The sequence below is a fragment of the Mustelus asterias genome, chromosome 27, assembly GCF_964213995.1.
Source record: "Mustelus asterias chromosome 27, sMusAst1.hap1.1, whole genome shotgun sequence".
NCBI classification, from domain to species: Eukaryota; Metazoa; Chordata; class Chondrichthyes; order Carcharhiniformes; family Triakidae; genus Mustelus; species Mustelus asterias.
In genome coordinates, this window is record NC_135827.1 from 7,020,452 (window position 1) to 7,045,280 (window position 24,829).

At 43.2% G+C, this 24,829-nt stretch overlaps 1 protein-coding gene across 7 annotated transcripts in view; it reads right to left on the reverse strand.

Moving 5' to 3' along the window:
* fam118b (family with sequence similarity 118 member B) overlaps window positions 1–24,829 on the reverse strand; it is a 49,869-nt gene that overhangs the window by 7,914 nt on the left and 17,126 nt on the right. For 3 of the 7 annotated variants that reach the window (XM_078198827.1, XM_078198824.1, XM_078198828.1), the window contains exons 2-5: window positions 22,531–22,602; window positions 18,067–18,319; window positions 14,467–14,694; window positions 1,444–1,572 (exon numbers count right to left, since the gene is read on the reverse strand). In XM_078198827.1, the coding sequence (XP_078054953.1) occupies window positions 1,444–1,572; window positions 14,467–14,694; window positions 18,067–18,319; window positions 22,531–22,595 (675 nt within the window). In that variant the 5' untranslated portion in view covers window positions 22,596–22,602. Of the gene's footprint in view, window positions 1–1,443; window positions 1,573–14,466; window positions 14,695–18,066; window positions 18,320–21,314; window positions 21,396–22,530; window positions 22,621–24,829 lie in introns of those variants that run through there. The other 4 variants (XM_078198829.1, XM_078198830.1, XM_078198826.1 and 1 more) reach the window with 4 other exon arrangements.

Consider the following 24,829-nt stretch of genomic DNA (forward strand, 5'->3'; position numbering starts at 1 on the left):
CCAGTGATTTGTGCCAGGGAGCTGAGACCATCATCCACAACTGTACCCACAATGGCAGCCATCATCTCGATGTGTACAACACGGCCAGAGCACGAGCTGCTCACCAGCTTAAACCTGTCATTGCGAACAAAGCCTCACCCCGGCTGTCACCGACCACCTTGATAAAATGAGGAATTTCTTGACTTTATTCAGCTCCCCATCACCCCAACTTAACCAGAATCTTTCAGGAACACAGCACAGAGTATACACTCCAGGGTTAGATCATTATGGGCCATGCATCAGGATAAATAAAAGGATTAAAAAAGAGGGGTAACACCAGATCTCGCAAAAACACAGCTGGTCCCATGCTTGCATCACGTCAAGACCCAGATATGGCTCTCCAAATTTTGATGTTGATAAGGACTTGGCAGGATTGACAGGTCACGTGTGCTGTTGTGGTTTCTGGTGCCGAAGTCAACGTAGACATCGAGATGATGGCTGCCATTGTGGGTAAATTTGTGGATGAAGGTCTCAGCTCCCTGGCACAAATCATTGGTGCTCATTTTGATTAACTGTACAATATCTGAAAGAATGCCAGGTGGTCCATCCAATTTTATTCCTTTTTAACTTTTCTGCAGCAGTTTGGTACAACCGAGTGATTTGTCATTTCAGAGGGCAATTAAGAAACAACCACATTGCTGAGAGTCTGGAGTCACACTTAAGCCGGATAGGGAATATTAATGTCCTTCAGGGAAGGAAATCTGTGAAGCAGATGGGTTTCTACAAGAATCAATGATAATTTTATGGTCACCATTACTAAGACTAGATTTCAATTCCAGATTTTAATTAATTAGATTTAAATTTCACCAGCTGCTGTGGTGGGATTTGAACCTATACCCCACGGCATGAGCCTGGGCCTCTGAATTATTAGTCCAGTGACATTTCCACTACGCCATCATCTCACTCTGTTATTTGACGCACCACACCAACATACACGTTTCACATCGGAGTGGGATATCGAAGTTTGAGCTTTATAGTTGCCTTGGTCAAGATGGCTGCAGATACTGTGTTTAACAAGCTTGTGGAGCCTCTCCATGTTGTTTTGACTTACCACACATGACATATCAGGGAGCTATAAGGCTGTCATACATCGAAGCTGCAATCAATATCCAAATAATTTGTACCCTTTAAAAATCGTATCAGCCTGCCTTAGCTCAAGTGGTGACAATAATTATTCTCCACAGGTGGCAGGGGGTGAAGTGGAGGTGTGAAGGAAAATCACTGATTGGGCTAATTAGTCAAATAGCAAGTTCCAGGGAAGCTCAGATACATATTCAGTATTCTGTTGCAGAACAGTAGAAGCCAAGGTACATACTGCAACTGTGATCTTCCAGATGTGTCCTTTTAAATCTCCTGTCTAATGGTATTTCAATATCTGCACTCGGAAAGTAATATAAAACTCACCATTACTTCTGTATTCCGCAACACATTCTGGTAGCCCAAAGGATGTAGAACAATCCCGCTGGGGTTAGTGTAAACGCCGTGGATATGTAACACACTTAACTTTCTTTTCTCCTGTGCCCATTCAAGTACCTACCACAAATAGAAACAGAATGGAACACAGAGACTAGCTTTTCCAGCCCATCACAATACATACAGCAAAACAAATGGCAATTGCAATGAAGTCAAACGCAGCTTTCTGCCTCATTCATTTCAATCACATTAATAAATTCTCAAAGAATTAATATTTTTACAGAGCTATCTTACCCAGACATTAGACAATTGAAAAATGAATTCTCAAAGTCTGTTGTACGTTACTCAATATCTTTTGTTTACACTGTAGACTTTGATAGCACCCAGCTGGGTCTAGGTACACCCCTTGCACCTCTCATGTGCTAAACGGGATGTTTAAATTAAAGAAAGAGCTTCAGAAGGTGCTCAGGGGCTGATCCACTGAACACAATAAACAGCAAGCGTGTGCTGCCGAGAGCTTTACATTAGGCACATCAGAGGCCTTTCAGCTTCCTGAGATCTTAAAGTTTAAAAATTTATTAGTCACAAGTAGCTTACATTCACACCGAAAGGAGGTTACTGTGAAAATCCTCTGGGGAATTTCCCCGGGGGAAATAGTAAGGGCATTGTATAATTATGGAGCAATTCTTTGGAGAAAAGAATTTACAGAAATCAACAAAAAAAGAGATTTGCTAAGACTCTTCATAAAATGTTAAAATTGTTGTCATGAACATTTGTTGTTGCAGATTGTGACAGCTCCTTGTTTGAGTTATAGAACATAGAACAGTACAGCACAGAACAGGCCCTTCGGCCCACGATGTTGTGCCGAGCTTTATCTGAAAAAAATAGAGTTACTAAACTTCATGTTGATGAGTGCACCATCATTCACTGCGGCCTGAATCAATGGCTCACGCAGTTTAACATTTAAAACAGGAATTGCTGGAAATACACAACAGCTCCACCCAGCATTGCAAAAGAAAAGAATTTAACATTGTAATGAACATCCATCATCAGAACAAAAGAAAGTGACAGGCAGAAACAGAAAATGCTGGAAAATCTCAGCAGGACTGACAGCATCTGTGGAGAGAGAATAGAGCCACGTTTTGAGTCTACATAACCCTTCGGAGGGAAGTGGCAGGTTACAGAGGGACATAGATAAGCTGCAGAGCTGGGCTGAGAGGTGGCAAATGGAGTTTAATGTGGAAAAGTGTGAGGTGATTCACTTTGGAAGGAGTAACAGGAATACAGAGTACTGGGCTAATGGTAAGATACTTGGTAGTGTGGATGAACAGAGGGATCTGGGTGTCCATGTGCATAGATCCCTGAAAGTTGGCACCGAGGTTGATAGGGTTGTTAAGAAGGCGTACGGTGTGTTAGCTTTTATTGGTAGAGGGATTGAGTTTCGGAGCCAGGAGGTCATGCTGCAACTGTACAAAACTCTGGTGCGGCCGCATTTGGAGTATTGCGTACAGTTCTGGTCGCCGTATTATAGGAAAGATGTGGAAGTGTTGGAAAGGGTGCAGAGGAGATTTACCAGGATGTTGCCTGGTATGGTGGGAAAATCGTACGAGGAAAGGCTGAGGGGCTTGAGGTTGTTTTCGTTAGAGAGAAGAAGGTTAAGAGGTGACTTAATAGAGGCATACAAGATGATCAGAGGATTAGATAGGGTGGATAGTGAGAGCCTTTTTCCTCGGATGGTGTTGGCTAGCACGAGGGGACATAGCTTTAAATTGAGGGGTGAGAGATATAGGACAGATGTTAGAGGTAGGTTCTTTACTCAGAGAGTAGTAAGGGTGTGGAATGCCCTGCCTGCAGCAGTGGTGGACTCATCAACGTTGAGAGCGTTCAAGTGGTTATTGGATAAACATATGGATGATATTGGAATAGTGTAGATTAGAGGGGCTTTAGATTGGTACCACTGGTCGGCGCAACATCGAGGGCCGAAGGGCCTGTACTGCGCTGTAATGTTCTATGTTCGTCAGAGCAGAGAGCAAAGAGAATACTAGTGGGGGGCTGGAATTAAACAAAGGGAATGTAAATGAGGATACAAAAGGCTGAGAAGGTGCTAAGAGTGTCCATTAAGTGATCAGAATGTGAGAATGGTAGAAGAGGTACAGATTGTTAAAGGACTGCCTGAGGAATGTGGCAGTTGCACTGAAGGGGTGGGGTGGAAAGGAGGAGGGCTGGAATGGAGAAGTGGGAAAATAGAAGTAAAAAAGAAGAATGATAAAATGGATGAGTGAGATGAAATGAATTGGAATAAAATAAATGGAAATGGGATGAACATGCAGGAGAGAGTTCATCCTCTGAAGTTGTTGAACTCAATGTTCAGTCCAGGAGACTGTAAAGTGCCCAATTGGAAGATGACGTGCTGTTCCTCCAGTATGCTTTGGGGTTCACTAGAACATTGCAACAGGCCAAGCACATGTCGACAGGAGAGCAGGGTGGTGGGTTGAAGTGGCAAGCGACAGGAAGGTCTGGGTCCAGCTTGCGGACGGACCGAAAATGTTCAGCAAAGCGGTCACCCAGTCTGCGATGGTCTCGCTGCAGCAAATGCAATAGACCAGATTGAACATAGAACATAGAACATAGAACATAGAACATTACAGCGCAGAACAGGCCCTTCGGCCCACGATGTTGCACCGACCAGTTAAAAAAAAAAACAAAAAACTGTGACCCTCCAACCTAAACCAATTTCTTTTCGTCCATGAACCTATCTACGGAGGTGCATATGAAGAAGGAAGACATATCGACAGCGCTATTTTGGAAAAAGTGGTATCATCAGAACAGATGCAGCAGAGGCAAAGGAACTGAGAGAATAGGATGGAGTCCTTATAGGATATGGGGTGTGAAGAGCTATAGTCAAGGTAGGTGTGGGAGTTAGTGGGCTTGTAATGGATGCTAGTGGACAGTTTATCACCAGAAATGGAGACAGAGAGGTCAAGGAAGGGGAGTGTCAGAGGTGAGACAGCCTTTAAATCACCTGACTAAAACTTAACAAAAGGTAAATAAAAGATATTTTTAAAAGAAGCTCCAGAAGAAAAAACATTTCAGTTCCACCTAGAAGACTCCAAGCAAAATGTTACCAAGGCTGAGACCAGCAGTGACTGCAGAATACTTCATTATGACAGATTTCCAAATGTCTTTTTGTTTCTCACCCTACTTCCCCCATGGTCATGTTGATACTTGAAGGAGGAAAAATATACAGATGGGTACACATAAGATGATGGCCTGGCACACAAACAGTCACCTGGGAAAGAGACATTAAACAGACACTGACTTTCAGTACAAACAGCTACCTGAGATTAAAACATAAAGGACAGACAGCTACCCAAAGTTAAACATGCAGGAATCAAATCTTACAGGAAGCCAGCTAGGGCTTAAAGATAAGGACAATAGGGATAGATAATGAGATTAACTACAGGTGGGATCGGGAATACATAACTGCAGGAAAACCAATTACTGTCAACTACTGTATGAATAGACCGAAACTAAAGTCATTGATAGTCACTGACGTAGGAAATGTATCCATTCATAGAACAATGCGATGTTAACATGCTTATGTCTGTATCTGCCTGTATTTGTCTATAATGATGTGTTGATGTGTTTAACGATCGATCACCTACTTGATTACAATGATGTGATAATGGCTAGATGTCCGGTCCATCTATTGTGTAAAGGGTATAAAGATGGACCGCTCCTATTGTCTCATTGAGAGAAGGTTTTGCTGCTTGTTAGTGCCTTTTCTCCACGAAGCTTCGTTAAATAAAACTGTATTGTTGAAACCTTCAAGTCTGACTCACAAGTGGCATTTTTCCTACAACAAATTGGCGTAGTCGGCTAGAATCCTATTACTGGTGAGATCGATTGGCCACGATCGGAGCCGGGGTAGAGATCACTGAATCTGAGAGTCAGACAAGGTCAAGAATACAGTTTGCAAGAGGTTAAACTTAAGGGGTATTTGTAGTAATAAGTATTGTTGTATATGATATAGTGATAAGTACTAACTGCCGATAGTGATAAGTAACTGTTGCTTGTGCTGACTGACAAAGAGGACAAGGTAGTGCCTGTCTCAAAACCATGCCATAGACTGGTTGTTAATAGGAGGAATCTCCCACGCAAAGGTCAGGAGATTGAAGTGTGGCAAGAGACACCAAGGGCACTTAGGATTGTGAAGCACAAGTGGCAGAGGTCGGTTAACATCAAACTCTGTCGTGGCGAACAAATGCAGAGTTGCCATCTGATTGCATGGAAGTTTGAAAAGTTGGGAACTGTACTGTCAATGTTGTGAAAAGCGGGGCGGAAAAGGAGCTTGATCAACTCTGACCTAAACCAGACTCCAGTGGAGAAGCACCTTGCCGAGGTGGTAATAGTGGAAGCCGTGAGTATAACTTGAAACCCTGTAACGGTAGTGAAACATGGTGCTAGAATAGTAATCGTGGCCGGGGTTAGTGAAGTCTGTGAAATGGCAGATAATGAAGTTAAAAGGGGACCTGCAGGATCCCTCATTGAAATTTACATGACAGACAGGGAAGAGTTAATAAAGAGAATGCAAAAGGATGGCTGGGATACTTCTCAAATCTTAAGAGCAGCAGAGAGAGTGGATAGATAAAAAGAGAACCAGGACAAAGAACATAGGAGTAATGTTAACACATCAGTTAGTTGGTCTAATTGAGCAAGTAATCGCCTCTACTAAGAAGTGGAGAGAAGATAAAGAAAGGATTAGAGAACTAGAATCCAGAGAGAGGGAACTGGAAAAGCAAAACCAGGTTTTAGAAGAAAAGCAACGGAGAGGGGAAACTGTTCCTCTACCTCCTTACAAATCCACACAGCAGGAACCAACCGCTCCCCCAGAGGAGTGGGAAGCGCTAGAACACAACTTAGCACCAGTAACCCGAGGGGGAACAAATGCGTGACCAAAGGCAACTTATCAACCCTTCACCCCAGGTGAGAGACAACAGATAATGGCTTCCCTGGGTAAACTACAACCTAGAAGCGCAAACACTAAATTCTGGGAAGAATTGGACACGATCTGGGTAGGACACCAATTACACCTGAGACACAAAGAACAAAGAACAGTGCAGCACAGGAAACAGGCCCTTCGTCCCTCCAAGCCTGTGCCGCTCATTGGTCCAACTAGACCATTCGTTTGTATCCCTCCATTCCCAGACTGCTCATGTGACTATCCAGGTAAGTCTTAAACAATGCCAGCGTGTCTTCCTCCACCACCCTACTTGGCAGTGCATTCCAGGCCCCCACCACTCTGTGTAAAAAACATCCCTCTGATATCTGAGTTATACCTCGCCCCTCTCACCTTGAGCGACCCCTCGTGAACGTCACCTCCAATCTGGGAAAAAGCTTCCCACTGTTCACCCTATCTATACCCTTCATAATTTTGTACACCTCTATTAAGTCTCCCCTCATTCTACGTCTTTCCAGGGAGAACAAGCCCAGCTTACCCAATCTCTCCTCGTAGCCAAGACCCTCCAAACCAGGCAACATCCTGGCAAACCTTCTCTGCACTCTCTCTAAAGCCTCCACGTCCTTCTGGTAGTGCAGCGACCAGAACTGGACGCAGTACTCCAAATGTGGCCTAACCAGCGTTCTATACAGCCACAACATCAGACTCCAGCTTTTATACTCTATACCCCGTCCTATAAAGGCAAGCATACCATATGCCTTCTTCACCACCTTCTCCACCTGTGCTGCCACCTTCAAGGATTTGTGGACTTGCACACCTCGGTCCCTCTGTGTTTCTATACTCTTGATGGCTCTGCCATTTATTGTATAACTCCCCCCTACATTAGTTCTTCCAAAATGCATCACTTCGCATTTATCTGGATTAAATTCCATCTGCCATTTCTCCGCCCAATTTTCCAGCCTATCTATATCCTGCTGTATTGTCCGACAATGTTCATCGCTATCCGCAAGTCCAGCCATCTTCGTGTCATCTGCAAACTTGCTGATAACACCAGTTACACCTTCTTCCAACATACACCAGCTGGTCAGGGCAGCCTGTCCAGCGGATAAGTGGAGGCAGGTAGCAGGTGGACCCGCCGCTCCTCCAGCACAGGATTATAATGGGGGACGGTGGACACATGCAGTCGCCCTGACATCGGAGATAGATGCCCAACAGGCACCCTTCACCCAGTTTAAAGCAGAGATTCAGAGGGTATTAGGGAATGCTCCCACTAACTGGAGCAGAATTACCACAACAGTTGAAAGGGGAAGGAGCTTCTGAATACGGGAAACGGTTGTTCCAGGTATATCAAGAGTGCTCAGGACAAGGGAACCCAGGTCGAGGGGATCAAGCGTTCATCCAGGCTTTTAAGGATGGACTCGCGCTCACCAGGCCATCCTAAAAATGGGAGTGATTATATCCCAAGATTACGATGAATTGGTAGAGTGGGCTAGCAGAGTACCGGGAGAAGAGAAATCCCAGGCAAGAACAAGGCTAGAAAGAGTAGCAGCCTACAGTAATGGGAATGGAACAAAGTCTAAACTGACTTGCCACAATTGTGGCCGGCAAGGACACTTTACGAGGGATTGCGGGACTCCATGGAAAGGGAACAGATTTGGGAACAGTGGGAAACATTGCAGCCACTGTAATAAATATGGACACACAGAAGCAGTGTGTTGGAATAAGCATGGGAAACCCCCGACTCGTTCCATGACCACAGCAGAACCGGAGGAACCACAGGACCTCCAAGGTCAGCAAGATTGACGGTCTGCAGCCCCCATCCACAAGGATAAGAAGGAGGGAAGGATTTACGTGTCAGCACTAGTAGAGGGCAGGCAATGTGAGATGCTAGTGGACACAGGAGCATCCATATCTGTCACTGACCTACCCTTACCCACTACAAATAAAATGATTTACCTGACCGGGATAGGAGGGAACAAAACACCCGCCTACCTGAGCGAGACCACGTTAGTAGACATAAATAATCTGTATATACCAATGAGGTTTTATGTGTGCAAAAATAACGAGGGTACAATAACAGGAAATGATCTGATGAAAGAATATGAGATTCTGAAAGACTGTGGAAAGGGAGAATTAATCTGGCCAAGACAGGACTGTCGGAAAACGAGAATAGGGAAACTTACAAGTCGAAACTATTAGGGTGGCCACAGTCATTTCCAGAAATTAGGAATTAGAAACAGGAGGGTTCGGAGCCATCTGTGCCTCCATCCCCGGAGTATGGGCTAAAACGAAGTTTGACTAAAACGGACCCAATAAAGGTACCGGGACCGGAGCATAAGCCACACCGACAATACCCAATCAAACCAGGAGGCAGAGAAAGCTGTAGTGGAGATAGTTAAAGGATTAGTGGAAAGGGGGATTCTGAGAGAAACCACAAGCACCACTAACTCCCCAACATGGCCAGTGAGCAAGCCTGACGGAAGCTATAGGCTCACGATAGATTACACCGGACTCAATAAAGTCACGTCCAAATTGCACCCCATTGTAGCAAGCCCTTGGACAATCCTGAATGGACTGTCACAGGAGCATAAAATATTCACAGTATTGGACATAGCCAATGGATTCTGGTCCTTACCATTGGATCCTGAATCCCAAGACAAATTCGCCTTTACAGTGGGAGACAAACAGTACATTTGGACTCGTTTACCACAGTGATTCCACAACAGCCCCGCTATATTCCATCGAGCAAAGAGTGACATCCTGAACAGAGTAGAACTGCCAGAGGGTAGTAAGATCCTACAATATGTAGACGATATCCTGATAGCTTCAGCGTCCAAGTCAGGACATCAAGAAGCCTTATATTTAGTACTGAATGAATTAAAAGCCGCAGGGTTAAAGGTCAGCCCCAAAAAGGCGCAGATCGGGAAAACACAGGTCCTATACCTAGGACACCTTATATCCCAAGGACTTAAAGAAATGCCAACGGACCGAAAGAAGGCAATACAACAAATGCCACAACCCGTCACTGTAAGAGGGGTCAGAAAGGTGCGAGGACTATTCAACTATAGCCAGAGTTTCATCCCAGGGTTCGCAAAATTAGCAGAACCCATACAAAGACTAGTCAAAGGGGGAAAACCAGCTTTAGATCCCATAGAATGGGGACCCGAGCAGGAAGAGGCTTACACTAAACTAAAAACAGAACTGATATCAGCCCCTGGACTAGGATTACCCGATTCTAATAAGGACTTCCACATCCACTGTAGTAATGAGGGAGGGTTCTATTCCGCCATGGTAACACAAGACCATGACGACAGAAAGAGACCCATAGGATATTATTCCACAGCAGAAGGGCCGGTAGTCACCGGACTGCCAAGGTGCATAGCCGCCTTGGATTGCGCCGCCTGGGCTGTAAAGGTTAGCGAGCCAGTAATCATGGCAGGGAATATAATCCTTCACACCAAACACACCTTGGTGGAAATGTTGAATGAGGGAAAACTAAGGTCAGTCTCAAACATGAGAAGGGCTGAGTGGGAAGCTGTCCTCCTACCTCCAAGCAAGTCCGTGATAATAATAAGGGATACAGGGAATAACCCAGCAGAAGGGATTTTAGACGAAGGAGAGTGACACAATTGTGAAGATGTAGATAGGGACGAGGAAGAGGGTAAGATAAAGGATATACCCTTAATAACAGCTGAGGAGCCCCTTTTTGTGGATGGGTCACGCAAATATGTGGAAGGATCACCCCGAACAGGGTGGGTAGTAGTGAATGACAAATTAGAGACAGTAAGGTCAAGAAGGATTGACGGAGGTCTATGCGCAAGTGGCAGAACTAGTGGCACTCACACAGGCACTAGAGTTATCTAAAGGTAAAACGGTAAACATCTATACAGACAGTCGCTATGCATTCGGAATCATACATGACTACATGTCAGCATGGGGAAGAAGAGGGTTCATAACCACAGGAGGGTCCCCTATTAAGCACCAGCAAAGAATTGAGGCATTGTTGAGAGCTAGCGAGAAACCTAGAGAAACCGCAGTAATCAAAATTAAAGCGCACCAGAAAGATCCAGGAAGAGATAACCCGGACTGGTTAAATTTCAAAGGGAACCAAGCCGCAGACAGGGCGTCACAGTTAGCCTTAGGACAGGAAACAATTGGCGAGCTGCCAATAGCAGCAACAGGACAGGAGACAAAATAGATATTCGGGACTTACATGAGGATACCTCAAAGGAGGAAAAGGAGAAATGGAAAGCACAGGGAGCAGCCAAAGGGACTGATAACATTTGGAGATGGGAAGAGAAGGTAATAGCACCAGAGTGCATACAAAACACCCTATTGGAACTACACCATGGACTCTCACATGTGGGTAGAGAGGCCATGATAACTAGTATAGGAAAGGAATGGTGGTGGAAAGGAATGGGAAGAGATATAGCCCGACACTGTCACCGATGCATGACGTGCGCGCAACACAACCCTGGTCGACCCATAAAAATTAAAATGGGACACCAGCCGAAACCAAAGGGACCCTGGGAACATCTGCAAATAAATTTCACAGGGCCACTGCCACAATCCCATGGCAAAACTTATTGTCTGGTTATTATAGACCAGTTCACCAGGTGGGTAGAAGCATTCCCTACTACAAATTGTACTGCTCCCACGGTGGCTAGGATATTGGCAGAAGTGGTAATCGGGGTGTATCCCTACAAATCGATTCGGACCAAGGGACGCACTTCACCGGAAAGGTGGTGAAAACAGTATGCCAATTAATGGGGATAAAACAAAAATTTCACATCCCTTACCACCCACAGAATTCTGGAATGGTGGAACGCATGAATAGGACATTAAAAAATGCATTAGCTAAAGCCATACAAACATCAGGGAAAATGTGGACAGAGGTATTGCCCACTATACTAATGAGATTAAGGGCTACCACAAACCGGACCACCGGATTAACCCCTTACGAGCTAATGACAGGACAGGCGATGCAATTACCCGAAAGCATCATAACAGGTGGGACCGATGTAGGTCCACTAAAAGATAAAATCAGGAGATATGTTCTGGAACTAAGCACCCAACTAAAAGGGATACACAAATTGGTAAAGGACAATCAGGAAATAAAAGACGCAGAGAGAGAGCTTGAAATGCTCCCTGACGTCCCAACAGCGGGAAGTCGCGTCCTTGTAAAAACAATACCTGACAAACCAGGGTTTGCACCAAAATGGAATGGCATATGAAGTTATATTTAGTGGAGACACCTGTGCCTGTATAGACATAAGAGGGAAAGGGGTCAGGAAGCATTGGACACAGCTAAAACTATACAAGGGGACAAATAAGTAATTAAATTGATGAACTAACGAAAATGCTTTCCTCAACACAGGCAAAGACCGCAAGCAAGAACGACTGGTGCGCGCGGGTTGATAGATAATATAACTTGTAAAAATTATATGAATTATAGTGTTAGGTTTGATATTTGATCGTTGTGAATATGTATGTAATCGCATATGTAACTGTACTACTTTGCGTTGTCGCGACTGTAAATTTAATTGGATTAGAGGATAACTTGTTTTACAAAGCTCACATACATTTACACGGGAATCAAACTGTATGTTACCCGTTAGCACAATCAGTTGAAGCCCTATTTGTAGCCATCCCTGGGTGGACCCCTCATGACTTATATACTGTAGATACATCAGATACACCCTGTAAGGGACAAATTAGCAAATATAAAAAAGAGGTATACAGGGGAGATGTGTGGGACTTATAAACCCCACAGATCCTGTGTACAGGGGGTTCCAACAGGGCGGAGGAAAAGCTTGTTCAGAACTGCAAGCTATCCGCTTTGTTTTACGGGGCAGGGATGGGGGTGTGCCTATGCCTTGGTCCCCAAGAATGATTCCTGCGTACAGACGCAGTGTGTCCGTCAACATTGTCGGGTTAATAAGGGACAGTTTACTTGCACTTGTGATGAACAGAAATGTCTGAATATAACCGCGGGAAGACAGCTTATTTGTGGACAATGCAATGGAACTCACGTAAGCTCAGACAAATGGACATACCCATTTGATACTTACCAGGTGGTGGGATCAAATGGGGAGTCAAGTAAACCGAACAATTGGCAATATGAACAAACTCATAATCAAGACACTAAATGTTACTGGGCTAAGAAGGGACATGTGTTCCTCTTCAATGGTACCTACATGACAAAAACACTGAACCTCCCAAACTGTTTTGCAGTAGGAACAATCGGACCACTCACTGTTCCATGCCCTCAGAAGGGGCATATTCGGAGGAGAATAGTAACTCGGGCTATCAGCAAAGAATTCTGCGCTGACTGGGAAACCCCGGGCACAATGGGATCCTCACTGGGAGGGGGGGGGTGGGTACTAACAGTCCTGGGAAACAGCACTTCAAAAGCACTGGAGGCTGTTAACCAAGAAATGGCTGAACTGAGATTATATGCACAACAGACACGATACGCAGTGGACAGTCAGTTAGCACAACAAGGGGGAGTGCGTACAATTATAGGCAACAAATGCATAACCCATGTCACAGACGAGTCCTATAACATTACACAGGTCATCAATAGTATCAGAGAACAACTTGATAGCTTCAGACAGGGACCCAAGAAAGGAAGTAACTGGCTGGAATGGCTAGTGGGGGGGGGGGGGGGGGGGGTCCTGGGAATCTTACTTATTACATGGATTGGTCATGCTCATTTCAATTGTAATTGTCTGTTGTCTCATTGTTGGATGCCTAAAAGTCTGTCGCAAGGTGATGGTGACTAGAATTGTGCCAGGAGCCAGTGTATACATCGAAGAAGAAACCCCGATGAAGATCCCAGAAGACATCAGAAGAAACGAAGAAGGAAAGAACAACAACAAAGAATTATACATATAAAAATTGTATTATTGGTCTAAGGATTAGTGAAATTCATAATCCGACCAAAAGCGGGGACTGAAGGAGGAAGCATATACAGATGGGTACACATAAGATGATGGCCTGGCACACAAACAGTCACCTGGGAAAGAGACATTAAACAGACACTGACTTTCAGTACAAACAGCCACCTGAGATTAAAACATAAAGGACAGACAGCTACCCAAAGTTAAACATGCAGGAATCAAATCTTACAGGAAGCCAGCCAGGGCTTAAAGATTAGGACAATAGGGATAGATAATGAGATTAACTACAGGTGGCATCGGGAATACATAACTGCAGGAAAACCAATTACTGTCAACTACTGTATGAATAGACCGAAACTAAAGTCATTGATAGTCACTGACGTAGGAAATGTATCCATTCATAGAACAATGCGATGTTAACATGCTTATGTCTGTATCGGTCTGTATTTGTCTATAACGATGTGTTGATGTGTTTAACGATCGATCACCTACTTGATTACAACGATGTGATAATGGCTAGATGTCCGGTCCATCTATTGTGTAAAGGGTATAAAGATGGACCGCTCCTATTGTCTCATTGAGAGAAGGTTTTGCTGCTTGTTAGTGCCTTTTCTCCACGAAGCTTTGTTAAATAAAACTGTATTGTTGAAACCTTCAAGTCTGACTCACAAGTGGCATTTTTCCCACAACAATGCTGATAATTTCCTAACTCTTCCAAAGCTGACTCCAACTGTCCTTGCTCCAAGGAGAGCAATCCCAGCTTCCCCAGGCTATCTGTGTAACTGAAATCCCCCTGCCTGAAAACCATTCTAGTAAATCTATCTTTACCCGTTCCGAGCCTTCACGTCCTTCCTCAAGAGTGGAGATTACAATTGTGAACACTATTTCTGCTGGGGCCCAAAGAGCTCCGCCTTCCATATATGCAGGTCCTGGTTATTTCCATACAGAGACCTATTTTTTTAAAGAAGGTATGGAGAGGATTCTCACTTATAATGCAGCTATAAGGCAGAATTGCAGTTCTGTGCAATCACTGGCTTTGGTATGTGTATATGGCCCAACTGGTTCTTCCTTGAATATCCATGGCCCAGGCAATTGTGAGTTGATGCAAATTGTCACCATTTTGTAAGCAACGCAGCATTCCATCCATTTTACCTTTTTCTCATCCGTGAGGTCTAAGGACTCTAATTGTGTCCCTTGGTGAGCTCCATAGATTTCAACAAGATTGTCAAAGTTGGTGGTTAAAACTAGAGTTCCATTCTCCATCAGCTTCAAGACTGATTGCAAAAGGTGCTTCCCAACATCATCCATCTTGGATTCAAGGTCATCAAAAACCTCATATAAACAGTCCTTAAAGAAGGTTGATCGAACGTTGCTAGTGCGCTGTGGAGATTGAGCAAATTCAGTAAATGCAGTCATACATCAGAACATAAGTCAAGCATATAGGTTACAACAAGGCTCCAAATATCCCTCGGAGTCAAAAAAATATTGTCTCAAAGAGAAACTAATTTCCCATTTAGAGGAAAATATTTATGTTTAGTGTGAGGAGGAGGTAGAAAGAAATGGGAACATGTTAAAGGAGAGAGAGATCGATCGATAATACTTTAAAACTGTACATTTAATGGTAAACTTAACAATATTGCAGCACTCATTAATTTTTAACTATGATCAAAATCAATCCCTCTTTTCCAATTAACTCAAATACAGCTTTTTACAACTACTATCTGTGATGAAAATTGTTATTTTCTAAATCCAGTATTTTCTGATGTTTTGTACTGCATGGTGCTCTGAGGTGGTGTAATTCGAATAATTTTTTTGCCCTTTAACAAAAGCAGAAGGCCTGGGTATAAGAGAGTGCAAGGTGGTTGGCAAGTGGTGGGTGAGTGTTTTTTTATCCCAATTGGGGCAAACCTCATTGCTGGTAAGTTTAACTAGTCATATAATAAACCGAAGGGTGGCAGAGCATATCAGTCTAGCTGAAATGCACATTCTGTGCCATATGGAATGCCTCCCGTTTCCTGCACAATCACATATACAGTACATGTCATCAGCTGGAGGAAGTCGAGATCTGTAGTTCAGAACTTGAGCAGCAACAAGCATCACTGCATACTTCCATGAACTAGAAGGTTCAGCTACACATGGGGGAAGGAGGAATGTCAGAAAATCGAGGGATAGGGAATCCAATAGTTAGGTGAACAGACAGGTGTTTCTGTGGTGACATACATGACCCCAAGGTGGTATGTTACTTCCTGTTGTCAGGGTCAAGACCATAAGAACAAAGTAGAAACAAAGTCGGCGATTCAACCCCTCAAGCCTGCTCTGCTATTTGATAAGATCATGGCTGATCTAACACTCACTAAGTCCACTTTTCTGCTTTCTCCCCATAACTCCTCCACTGATAAAACCTATCAAACTCAGCCTTGAGAATGTTCAAGGCCTCAGCAGCTTCCTGGGGTTAAAGAATTCCAAGGAATCACCACTCAGAGAAGAAACTCTTCCATCTTAAATCAGCTCCCCCTTATTCTGCGACTGTGCCCTCTGGTCCTACAGTCTCCCATGAGCGGAAACATCATCCCAGCATTTACCGTCTAACCCCCTAAGAATCTTATATATGTTTCAATCAGATCACCTCTCATTCTTCTGAACTCCAAGGAATACAAAGCCAACCTGGTTAATCTTTCCTCATGTAGCAGTCCCACCATACCTGGGATCACAGTAAACCTCCTCTGTACTGTTTCTAATGCTTTCCATAAATAAGGGGATCAAAACTGTATTCTAAATATGGCCTCACTAGTACCTTGTGCAGTTGCAGCAACACCTCTTTACTTTTATACTCCTGCCTCCTTGAAATAAAAGCCAGCATTTCATTTGCCTTCCCCATTACTGTCTGCACCTGTATGCTAGCTCTCTGCCTATCATGAACAAGGATCCCCAAGTCACTTTGTGCTACAGCTTTCTGCAGTTTCTTTCTATTTAAATAATAATCCACCTTCTCATTCTTTCTTCCAAAAGTGAACAATCTCACATTTTCCCACATTGAATTCCATTTGCCAATTTTTTTAACCAATCACTTAACCTGTCAATATCTTTCTGCAAACAATTTATATCCTCCTCACAATCTGCCTTCCCTCCCATCTTTGTATCTTCCACAAATCTGGTCACAATGCACTCTGTTCCTTCCTCCAAATGATTAATATATAATTGTGAAGAGCTGCGGTCCCAGGACTGATCCCTGCAGCACTCCACTGGTCACTGCCCTCCAACCGGAGAAAGGGCCCCTTATCGCTACTCATTGCTTCCTGTTAGCCAATCCTCTATTCATGCCAGATTACCTGCAACACCATGTAGCAGCTTTTTCTGTGGCACCTTATCAAATGCCTTTTGAAAATCCAAATAAAGAACATTGGCTGATACCTCCTCAAAGAACTCAAATAAATTTGTCAGGCATGATTTCCCCTTCATGAAACCATGCTGACTCTGTTTGATCAGATTATGACTTTCCAAATGCACTGCTATTCTCTCCTTAATTATCAATTCTAATAGTTTTCCAATAACTGAAGTTAGACTAACTGGTCTGTAGTACCCTGCATCTTCCGCCTTCCCTTTAATGCTTTGGCATAGTTCCAGAACCAAAGATCTTTTTGGAAAATGACAACCAATGCATCCACAATCTCTGTAGCTACCTCCTTTAAGATCATGGGGTGCAAACCATTAGATCCATTAGTTTGTGGTGATGGTGACTGTACCTCTACAGCAAAGACCAATGCAAAATGTCTATTTAACTCCTCTTCGTTCCATTTCTTTGTTCCTCATAATTACTTCCTCAGTGTCATTCTCCATGGACCACAGATGTTACTAAACAGCTGTAGAACTTTTGGGGGGGGGGGGGGGGGGGGGGGGCGGTGCAGTGGCTGTGGGGGAGTGAGAGAGTGAAGAACATTTGAGCGGTGAGGGCGAACAGCCCGACGTCATGGAACAGATTGGTATCAACAATATAGGTAGGAAGAAGGATGAGGTCTTGCGGGCAAATTTTAGAGAACAAGGAAGGATATTTAAAAAGCAGGATTGCATAAGGTAGTATATCTTCAAATTTGTCCAGTGCCACCGCTAGTGAGTAGAGGAATAGGACCTAAAGACACAGGGTAACGAGTTCACCAAGGGCTATAGGGTAAAGGAAACATGAACCACAAATAAGACTGTCAGCAGCACTGCTTAAAAGCAATAAGATAATTCACAGGGCTGTGAACCATCTCTTCAAACTGCATCTAAATTTGTACACAGTAAGTTATTTAATAAATGGAAAGATAACAGTGTACAACCAATAACAGTACAGCAGTGGACTGTAAACTGAAACAGAGTGATATCAGTGTTGACAATGGGACAACGTGATTAGTGCCACTGCCAATTATGGTTGCTGCATCATCACCATTAGCACTTGGGCAGAGCAACATATGATACGTGGGTCTGCAGACATATTAACAGCAATTCAAACACTCAATGGCACTGGTTCTGAATGGCTGATTTACAAATGTGTTCAATTGAATCAAATATAGGGTGTTTCAGTACTTCATTCCCAAGCTAAAACCACACTGCAATACATACTTTCCACTTGGATCGGCTGCACAGGAATATTGATATAATTGGCCCAGTCAAAAACTATAAAAGCCAAATCACAGTTGTCTATGAAAGCTCTCACACTGAGCTGGATCAATCTTTACCAAAACTGTTAATTACAGGCGACTAAAAATTACTTACTGGTGAAAGTTTCTGTATCAAGTCATGTGCAACATGCACAAGATTCTTATCTTCATGCAGGGATTTTTGGAATCTTTTGTTCTCCTCCTCCTCGAGGAGATCAAAGTCATTAGCAGCATCTAGCAAAGCTTGGATTAGTCCTTTCCAGGATTTGAGTGCAGGGACCTGCGGTGCTACAGCAGCACTCACACCCGTTCCAATCACCAACACCAAGTCCTGGGGTCTCTTAGTCTTCAGACTGGGCAAAAGCTTCCTAGTGGATAGATTTCTGTTGTTACATTTCTTTAATGACTATAAACATTTTAAATTTTACTCATAATAAACAGAACTTAAAATGAATTCAGATAGAAAGTCTGTTATATTGGAAAATACAACCAAGTGGAACAAAAGCTGAAGTGGAATAAAAACTGAAATTGCTGCAAACACTCAATAAGTCAGATAGCACAAATATGAGAGAGAGAAAAATAGTTTTGTCTCAGTTCAATGATCTTTCATCAGAACTGGAAGAGACTTACAAGTTTATAAGCAAGTACAAAGCCAGGAAAGTTCAATAGGGTTGTAAGCGAGGGTGATGAAATGATGAAAGAGATCATAGTGCAGGACAAAAGGGAGTGGCAATGGGACAAACAAACAACAGATAACTCCAGAGGCGGCGGCACGGTAGCACAGTGGTTAGCACTGCTGACTCAAAGCTCCAGGGACCTGGGTTCGATTCCCAGCTTGGATCACTGTCTGTGCAGCGTCTGCACATTCTCCCTGTGTCGGCATGGGTTTCCTCCAGGTGCTCTGGTTTCCTCCCACAGTCCAAAGATGTGTGGGTTAGGTGCATTGGCCATGCTAAATTGCCCCTTAGTGTTCCAGGATGCATAGGTTAGAGGGATTAGCGGGGTAAATATGTGGGGTTACGGGGATGGGCCTTAGGTGGGATTGTTGTTGGTGCAGACTCGATGGGCCAAATGGCCTCCTTCTGCACTATAGGGATTCTATGAAATATCGCAGAACCATTACTAGCATCTACTGTCCAAAAAATGGGCGCTTGCTTATGGATGGAAAATCGTGACGTGCCGAATGAGAAAATGGAATTTAAAATAATTCCCATAGACATCCTTACTTCACACAAATACAATTTACAACAGTTTATTTTTTCTTCAATATACAAGCTGCCAGATCATTATTTACGTGCAAGAATTTGGTTCCAATACCCTTATCCTCAAAGGAGTCATTCTTGTTTTTAAACCGCAATATGATTAGGTTTTACAATCTACAAAAACATGCAATCAATGAATCTCAATCAGCCACACTAAACATTGTAATTAGTTGACAGCTAACTCACAAACCTGATGCTTCCTAGGCCTGTTAAGTGTTCCAATTACTGAGTTATTCTCCTTATAATCTGAGATTTAGGCCCAGCTTTATGTTCAGCACCCAATTGTTACAGTGTGTGCGTGGTGTACAGGAAAGCAAAATGGCTAGTATCTATATCAGTAATGGACAATATAGGCTACTGAGTGTGTCGCATGAGTGGCCCTTCTTCATCTCAGTGGACCGCAAGATTGAAATCAGGCTTGTTCATTAACCATGACCCATAAATAAGATTAAATACATGTCTAATATTTCATTAAGAGTTATAGAAAATGTTTAATCATTTTATGTATTAATAGAACTCTCATCAACTTCAAAATGGTAAAAACAAAAGAAATATTTACACTTTAGAGGCAGAGCTCTCACAGTTACAGCGTTGTGTGCAATCAGCACACACCTAGCTTCATTTTCAAGCCTAGCTTTGACAAAGGGTCATCTGGACTCGAAACATCAGCTCTTCTCTCCTTACAGATGCTGCCAGACCTGCTGTGATTTTCCAGCATTTTCTCTTTTGGTTTCAGATTCCAGCATCCGCAGTAATTTGCTTTTAATCACTTTCTCTTGCTTTGTGCGAGAATCACTTCAGTCAGATTGGTGGGGGGAAAAACTACATGGACAGAAATCAGTGGAATGTGGCAACCCCACGCGTGGGCAACTGTCAACAAACTGTCTCGATTGCCTACCACTGAGCTATAAGTACCCAAGCAAATCATAATAATTGTTTGAGAACTGGTTCTCTACATCCATTCATATTATTCAAATACGACAATTTTATGTCCAGGAATAGCGAGTGCGGTCTTGCTTCAATTGTATTGGGAGGGTTTTGGGGATTGTGGGTGTAATGGGCATTGAAATGTCTGATCAGCCAAGGTCGTATTAAATTGTGAAGCAGGTTCAATGGGCTGAATGGCCTATTCCTGTCCTAGAATCATTAGCTGAACTAATTAGAAAACTTCTCTTAAAAGGGCAAGAATAATTTTTATCTCCTTTTCTGCTTGGACACTGAGTAGGATTTTCCAACTCCCCCCACCCACGGCCCGAGGTCAACAGACGTTTGCATGGTTCGGGTCCTGCCCAGTATGATCCCGGTGGTGAGCGGGATGGGAAGATTCCACCCCATGTGTCATATCACAAAAGGTGTACAGTCAGTAGGTATCTGGTAACACTGCTAGAGAGCAGGGCGTTTGCAATTCGAAACAGTAGCTATTCATAGAAGCATGACACAGAATCACATCACTTGACCAACCAGTCCATCAGGGTTTATCTTCCACATAATCAAATAGTTTATATCATTTCAACATCTTTGTTTTTCAGCTTTCCTTTCTCACCCACTCAAAATCAATCCACCCTCCATGATACATTAAATTGTTGTCACCTCCACCTCAGCTCTGGTTTGGAGCGCTATCTTTGCAAGTTAATGTCACTTCCCACAAAAAACGTTTGCTTTTGTCAAGTCCACCTGACATTCAGAACTCCTACGTCTCGCAGGAATTACACTTCACTGATCCTTGCTGATGCAGCATTGTGCCTCGCTCGCTATGTGCATATTTCTGGGTTAGTTTGTTGCATGCTATGGTGAGGTTACTCACAAGAGCATCAATTAAATAACTTAGCCCCTCCTTTCTCTAGGACACCCAAAATCTGTTTTGGAAAATCTTACCCTGTCTGACTCAGTGACATACTCAGCGCAAGATTACACCCTGACCTCCCCAATCCTGAGGAGAAGCACCTGATGCTCACATCCAAAATTGACAACATACAGGGGAAACCAGGGAAACAAAGCCATATTTTACCCTCTGCTGTGCAGAGAACCGGCACACCAACAACATTTAGACATCCGGCTGAGAAAAGTAGAAATAAATTCTAACCGTGAGATAATTTCCTACCATCTGGATGTTTCCAACATATTTTGGAGTCGTTAAGATTCTCAAAATCCAATACTACGTTTGGAGATCGGAGTTCCAGCTCTTTTTCAAGTGGAGTGTACAGTGTATGGGGGAGGGGAAGAGAATCAATACCGGAAAGGCATAGGTGGAAACCAAATCCCATAGATTACGTACAAACATGGAAATGAGGAAGATTAGACAACAAAACCTGTTCCCCTATAAATCATATACAATAGTACTGACCATGGACTCTATTCAACACATTCATCTTCCTGAGTCAAACAATAAACCACAGCTCAAAAACACCTCAGAAGATGAAAGAAAAATAGAATTGCTCCTTATCTCCAAGATAACCATAAAGATTGTGGAGCACATGTCCAACTTCTACCAGCCATGTTATTTAGCTCTAACCATTTAGATTTGGATCAGATGTGAATTGAGGGGGTGGGGGTGGTGAAGTAAATACTTCGATTTCAAACTCAAAAATTAAAATAATTTTACTTAAGGTTATTTTTTATCAAGTGCACTTTTTCTGCAGATCCATTGGAAGAGTCTGATTCAGATTATTCTTCTGTGCCTGGCCCTGCACAGAAGCAAAAGATCACAGAATACTACAGAGCAGAAGAGGCCTTTCGGCCCATCGAGTCTGCACCGACGCATGAAATGCCCTGACTTGCCAGTACTTGGCCCATAGCCTTGAATGTTATGGCATGCCCAGTACTCATCCAGGTACTTTTTGAAGGATGCGAGGCATCCCGCCTCCACCACCCTTCCAGGCAATGCATTCCAAACTATCACCACCCTCTGAGTAAAAAAGCTTTTCCTCAAACTCCCTCCTAAACCTCCCACCCCTCACTTTTAAGATCAAAAGAAACGCCAGAGAGCAATGCAAAAAAGCCAGTTTGTAAAACCAAAACCTTGGATTTCAATGTAAAAAATGGCCCATGGTTATACCCAAATCTTAATCTTTCATCAGTGGCATACAACGCCCTACTGGTGGGTTGCACTCTACATTAACGTATCTTTTGCTTTTACATAGTGCTCTACTCGCTGTACAATTTCTGTTTCTTAGATATCTGGGTTCACCACTAGTTTCTTACACCTAACAATACATTTTTTTAAAATCTCAAAACAGGTCGTTTCTGCAGTCAATTTGGAAACACAAGACAATAATTGCATCAGCAGGTTGGATGTTATTACAAAGTGAATACTCTACCTGCATTTTTTGGCTGATGGCGCTTCATCCCTTGCACTCGAATCTTGCCTCTGTAAAGATGCCATCCAGCTTCTGGGACATAGAGAAACTCTAAAGTTAGGGAGTTAGATAATGTTTCAAAAGTAAGGAATGATGCTGAAACTTCTCTAGGAATTAAACACATTTCCTAAGGCCCTTCTGAAAGATCACAGGCTGACTCACTGCAAAGTCTTTGAGGCAAAGCTATATTTAAAGGCACCAGCTTTTCATAGTAGGTGGATCCCTGGTTATTTGCCCAAAAAGGTAAATCTGATTACAATTGTTTTGGGTATTTTGCAAAGTAAACTGTGAAATAGCAAAACGTCAAAGCTGTCTGAAATCTTACAGGCAGTTACAGTGACAGAATATTATTAAAAACAGAAACTACAATTTCTATTTCACTATGCAAAGAAATGCAGTGATTTCCTCAATACTTAGATACAAGTCACGAGATTGCAAACCAAGCAGTTCCCTAGTGAAGGGGCAGAAAGAAAAGGCAGTTATCACCATACGACTCTCATACACCTTCCCAACAACCAGATTCAGGTAGGCGTTAGCAGAGCACTTAAAACAGCCACCTGGATTCTCTGCCAAAAATAGTGTGAATGGGAAACGAGAGATAGTAACTTTCACGAAGAATAATGGCTAATCGTAACAATCACAGCTCAGTTGAGTCAGAGTGCTGTGCTTCAAGGTCCACTCCAGAGACATGAGCATAAAATGAAGGCTGACACTCCGCTGTAGTACTGAGAGAATCGTAGAGAGTCAGAGCTGGCACCATTTGGATGAGATGTTAAGCTGCTCCACAGGAGCAAAGCATCCCATGCCACAATTTCAAAGAGTAGAGGAGTTCTTCTGCATCCTCGCTAATATTTGTCCCTCAACCAACTTCATTAAAGAGCAGACTATCTAGTCATACATTTCATTACTGTTTGTGGGACCTTGCTATGCACAAAATGGCGGCCAAGTTTCCTCTATTAAAGCAATGACTACACTTCAAAAACTCTTAATTGGTTGTAATGTGCTTTCTGGAGAGGTACTGTATAAAGGCAGGTTGTTTTCTTTAACCAGATAGGAGTTTCTGTCACATGGTAGATCTTATCAAGAGGTTTAGATTCCGGCCTCGGGTTACTGTCTGTGTGGAGTTTGCACGTTCTCCCCGTGTCTGCGTGGGTTTCCTCCGGGAGCTCCGGTTCTCTCCCACAGTCCAAAAGACATGCTGGTTAGGTGCATTGGCCATGCTAAAATTCTCCCTCAGTGTACCCGAACAGGTGCCGGAATGTGGCGACTAGGGGATTTTCACAGTAACTTTATTGCAATGTTAATGTAAGCCTACTTGTGACACTAATAAACTTAAAAAAAAAGATGGCATCATAAAACAAGAGGGAAACAAAGCTCTCTGTCATGGATTCTCTGTCTAAGGCCATTAACTTTAAGAAATATAGCTTTGGTTTTAGTTGACTAAAGTCAACTAAAGTTATACTGGTTCCAAACCCTTTTTGTATCCAGAGTGTTCGAACATGCTGCACGTTGCCGTCACCCTGTTCGCACACAGAACTCCCATCGCAAGTCAAGTTTCTAATTTCAATATGTGCTCAAGAAGAAAGTAAAGGAGGAAACTCTCTCCAAATGGCTGATGATTGCCTCTGACTGAACAGATCTGGCAGTAGCTTTGGCACAGGTCACCTACCCACTCTCTTGGCTGCATTTAGCATGTGGCTCACAGAAGTAAGAGGGAAACAGGAAGGTGGGAAAGAGAGAGATGGATAACACAAAAATAAATAGGGGGGGAATTTTCCGGCCAATCACGTCGGCGGGATTTTCTGGCCCCGCTGCAGCGAGCGGAGATTTGGCTGAGTGCCAAATTCTCCACGGTCGCTTGCAGCCGCAGCGCGGCACGAGCGGCTCGAAAATTCTGGCCGTAGCTTTTCATACGGTGCAACTGCAAAACAAGAAACTTTGGTATTTTCCTAAGTTAATATTTCGTGAGATAGTGGTTATGCCATGTATTAACCAGATTACACTTTGTTTAGGCTGATTAAACAAACATTTTGTTTGCCTTTGATTATGCATGTCCAAATATAACCACAGCTGGAAAATTCTGATCACAAATTGTCAAAAAAATCCCAAGGCAGCTTCCAGTTTTAACAGGGCTGTAAAACAAGTCAGAGTCAACAATTCCAAGTATCATTTGTGCTTTTCCTTCCATAAAACGGTCGGTTCAATTTAATCAATTAGGACTATGGAAAGTTTTATTCATGCAACAACGGATGCCGTATTG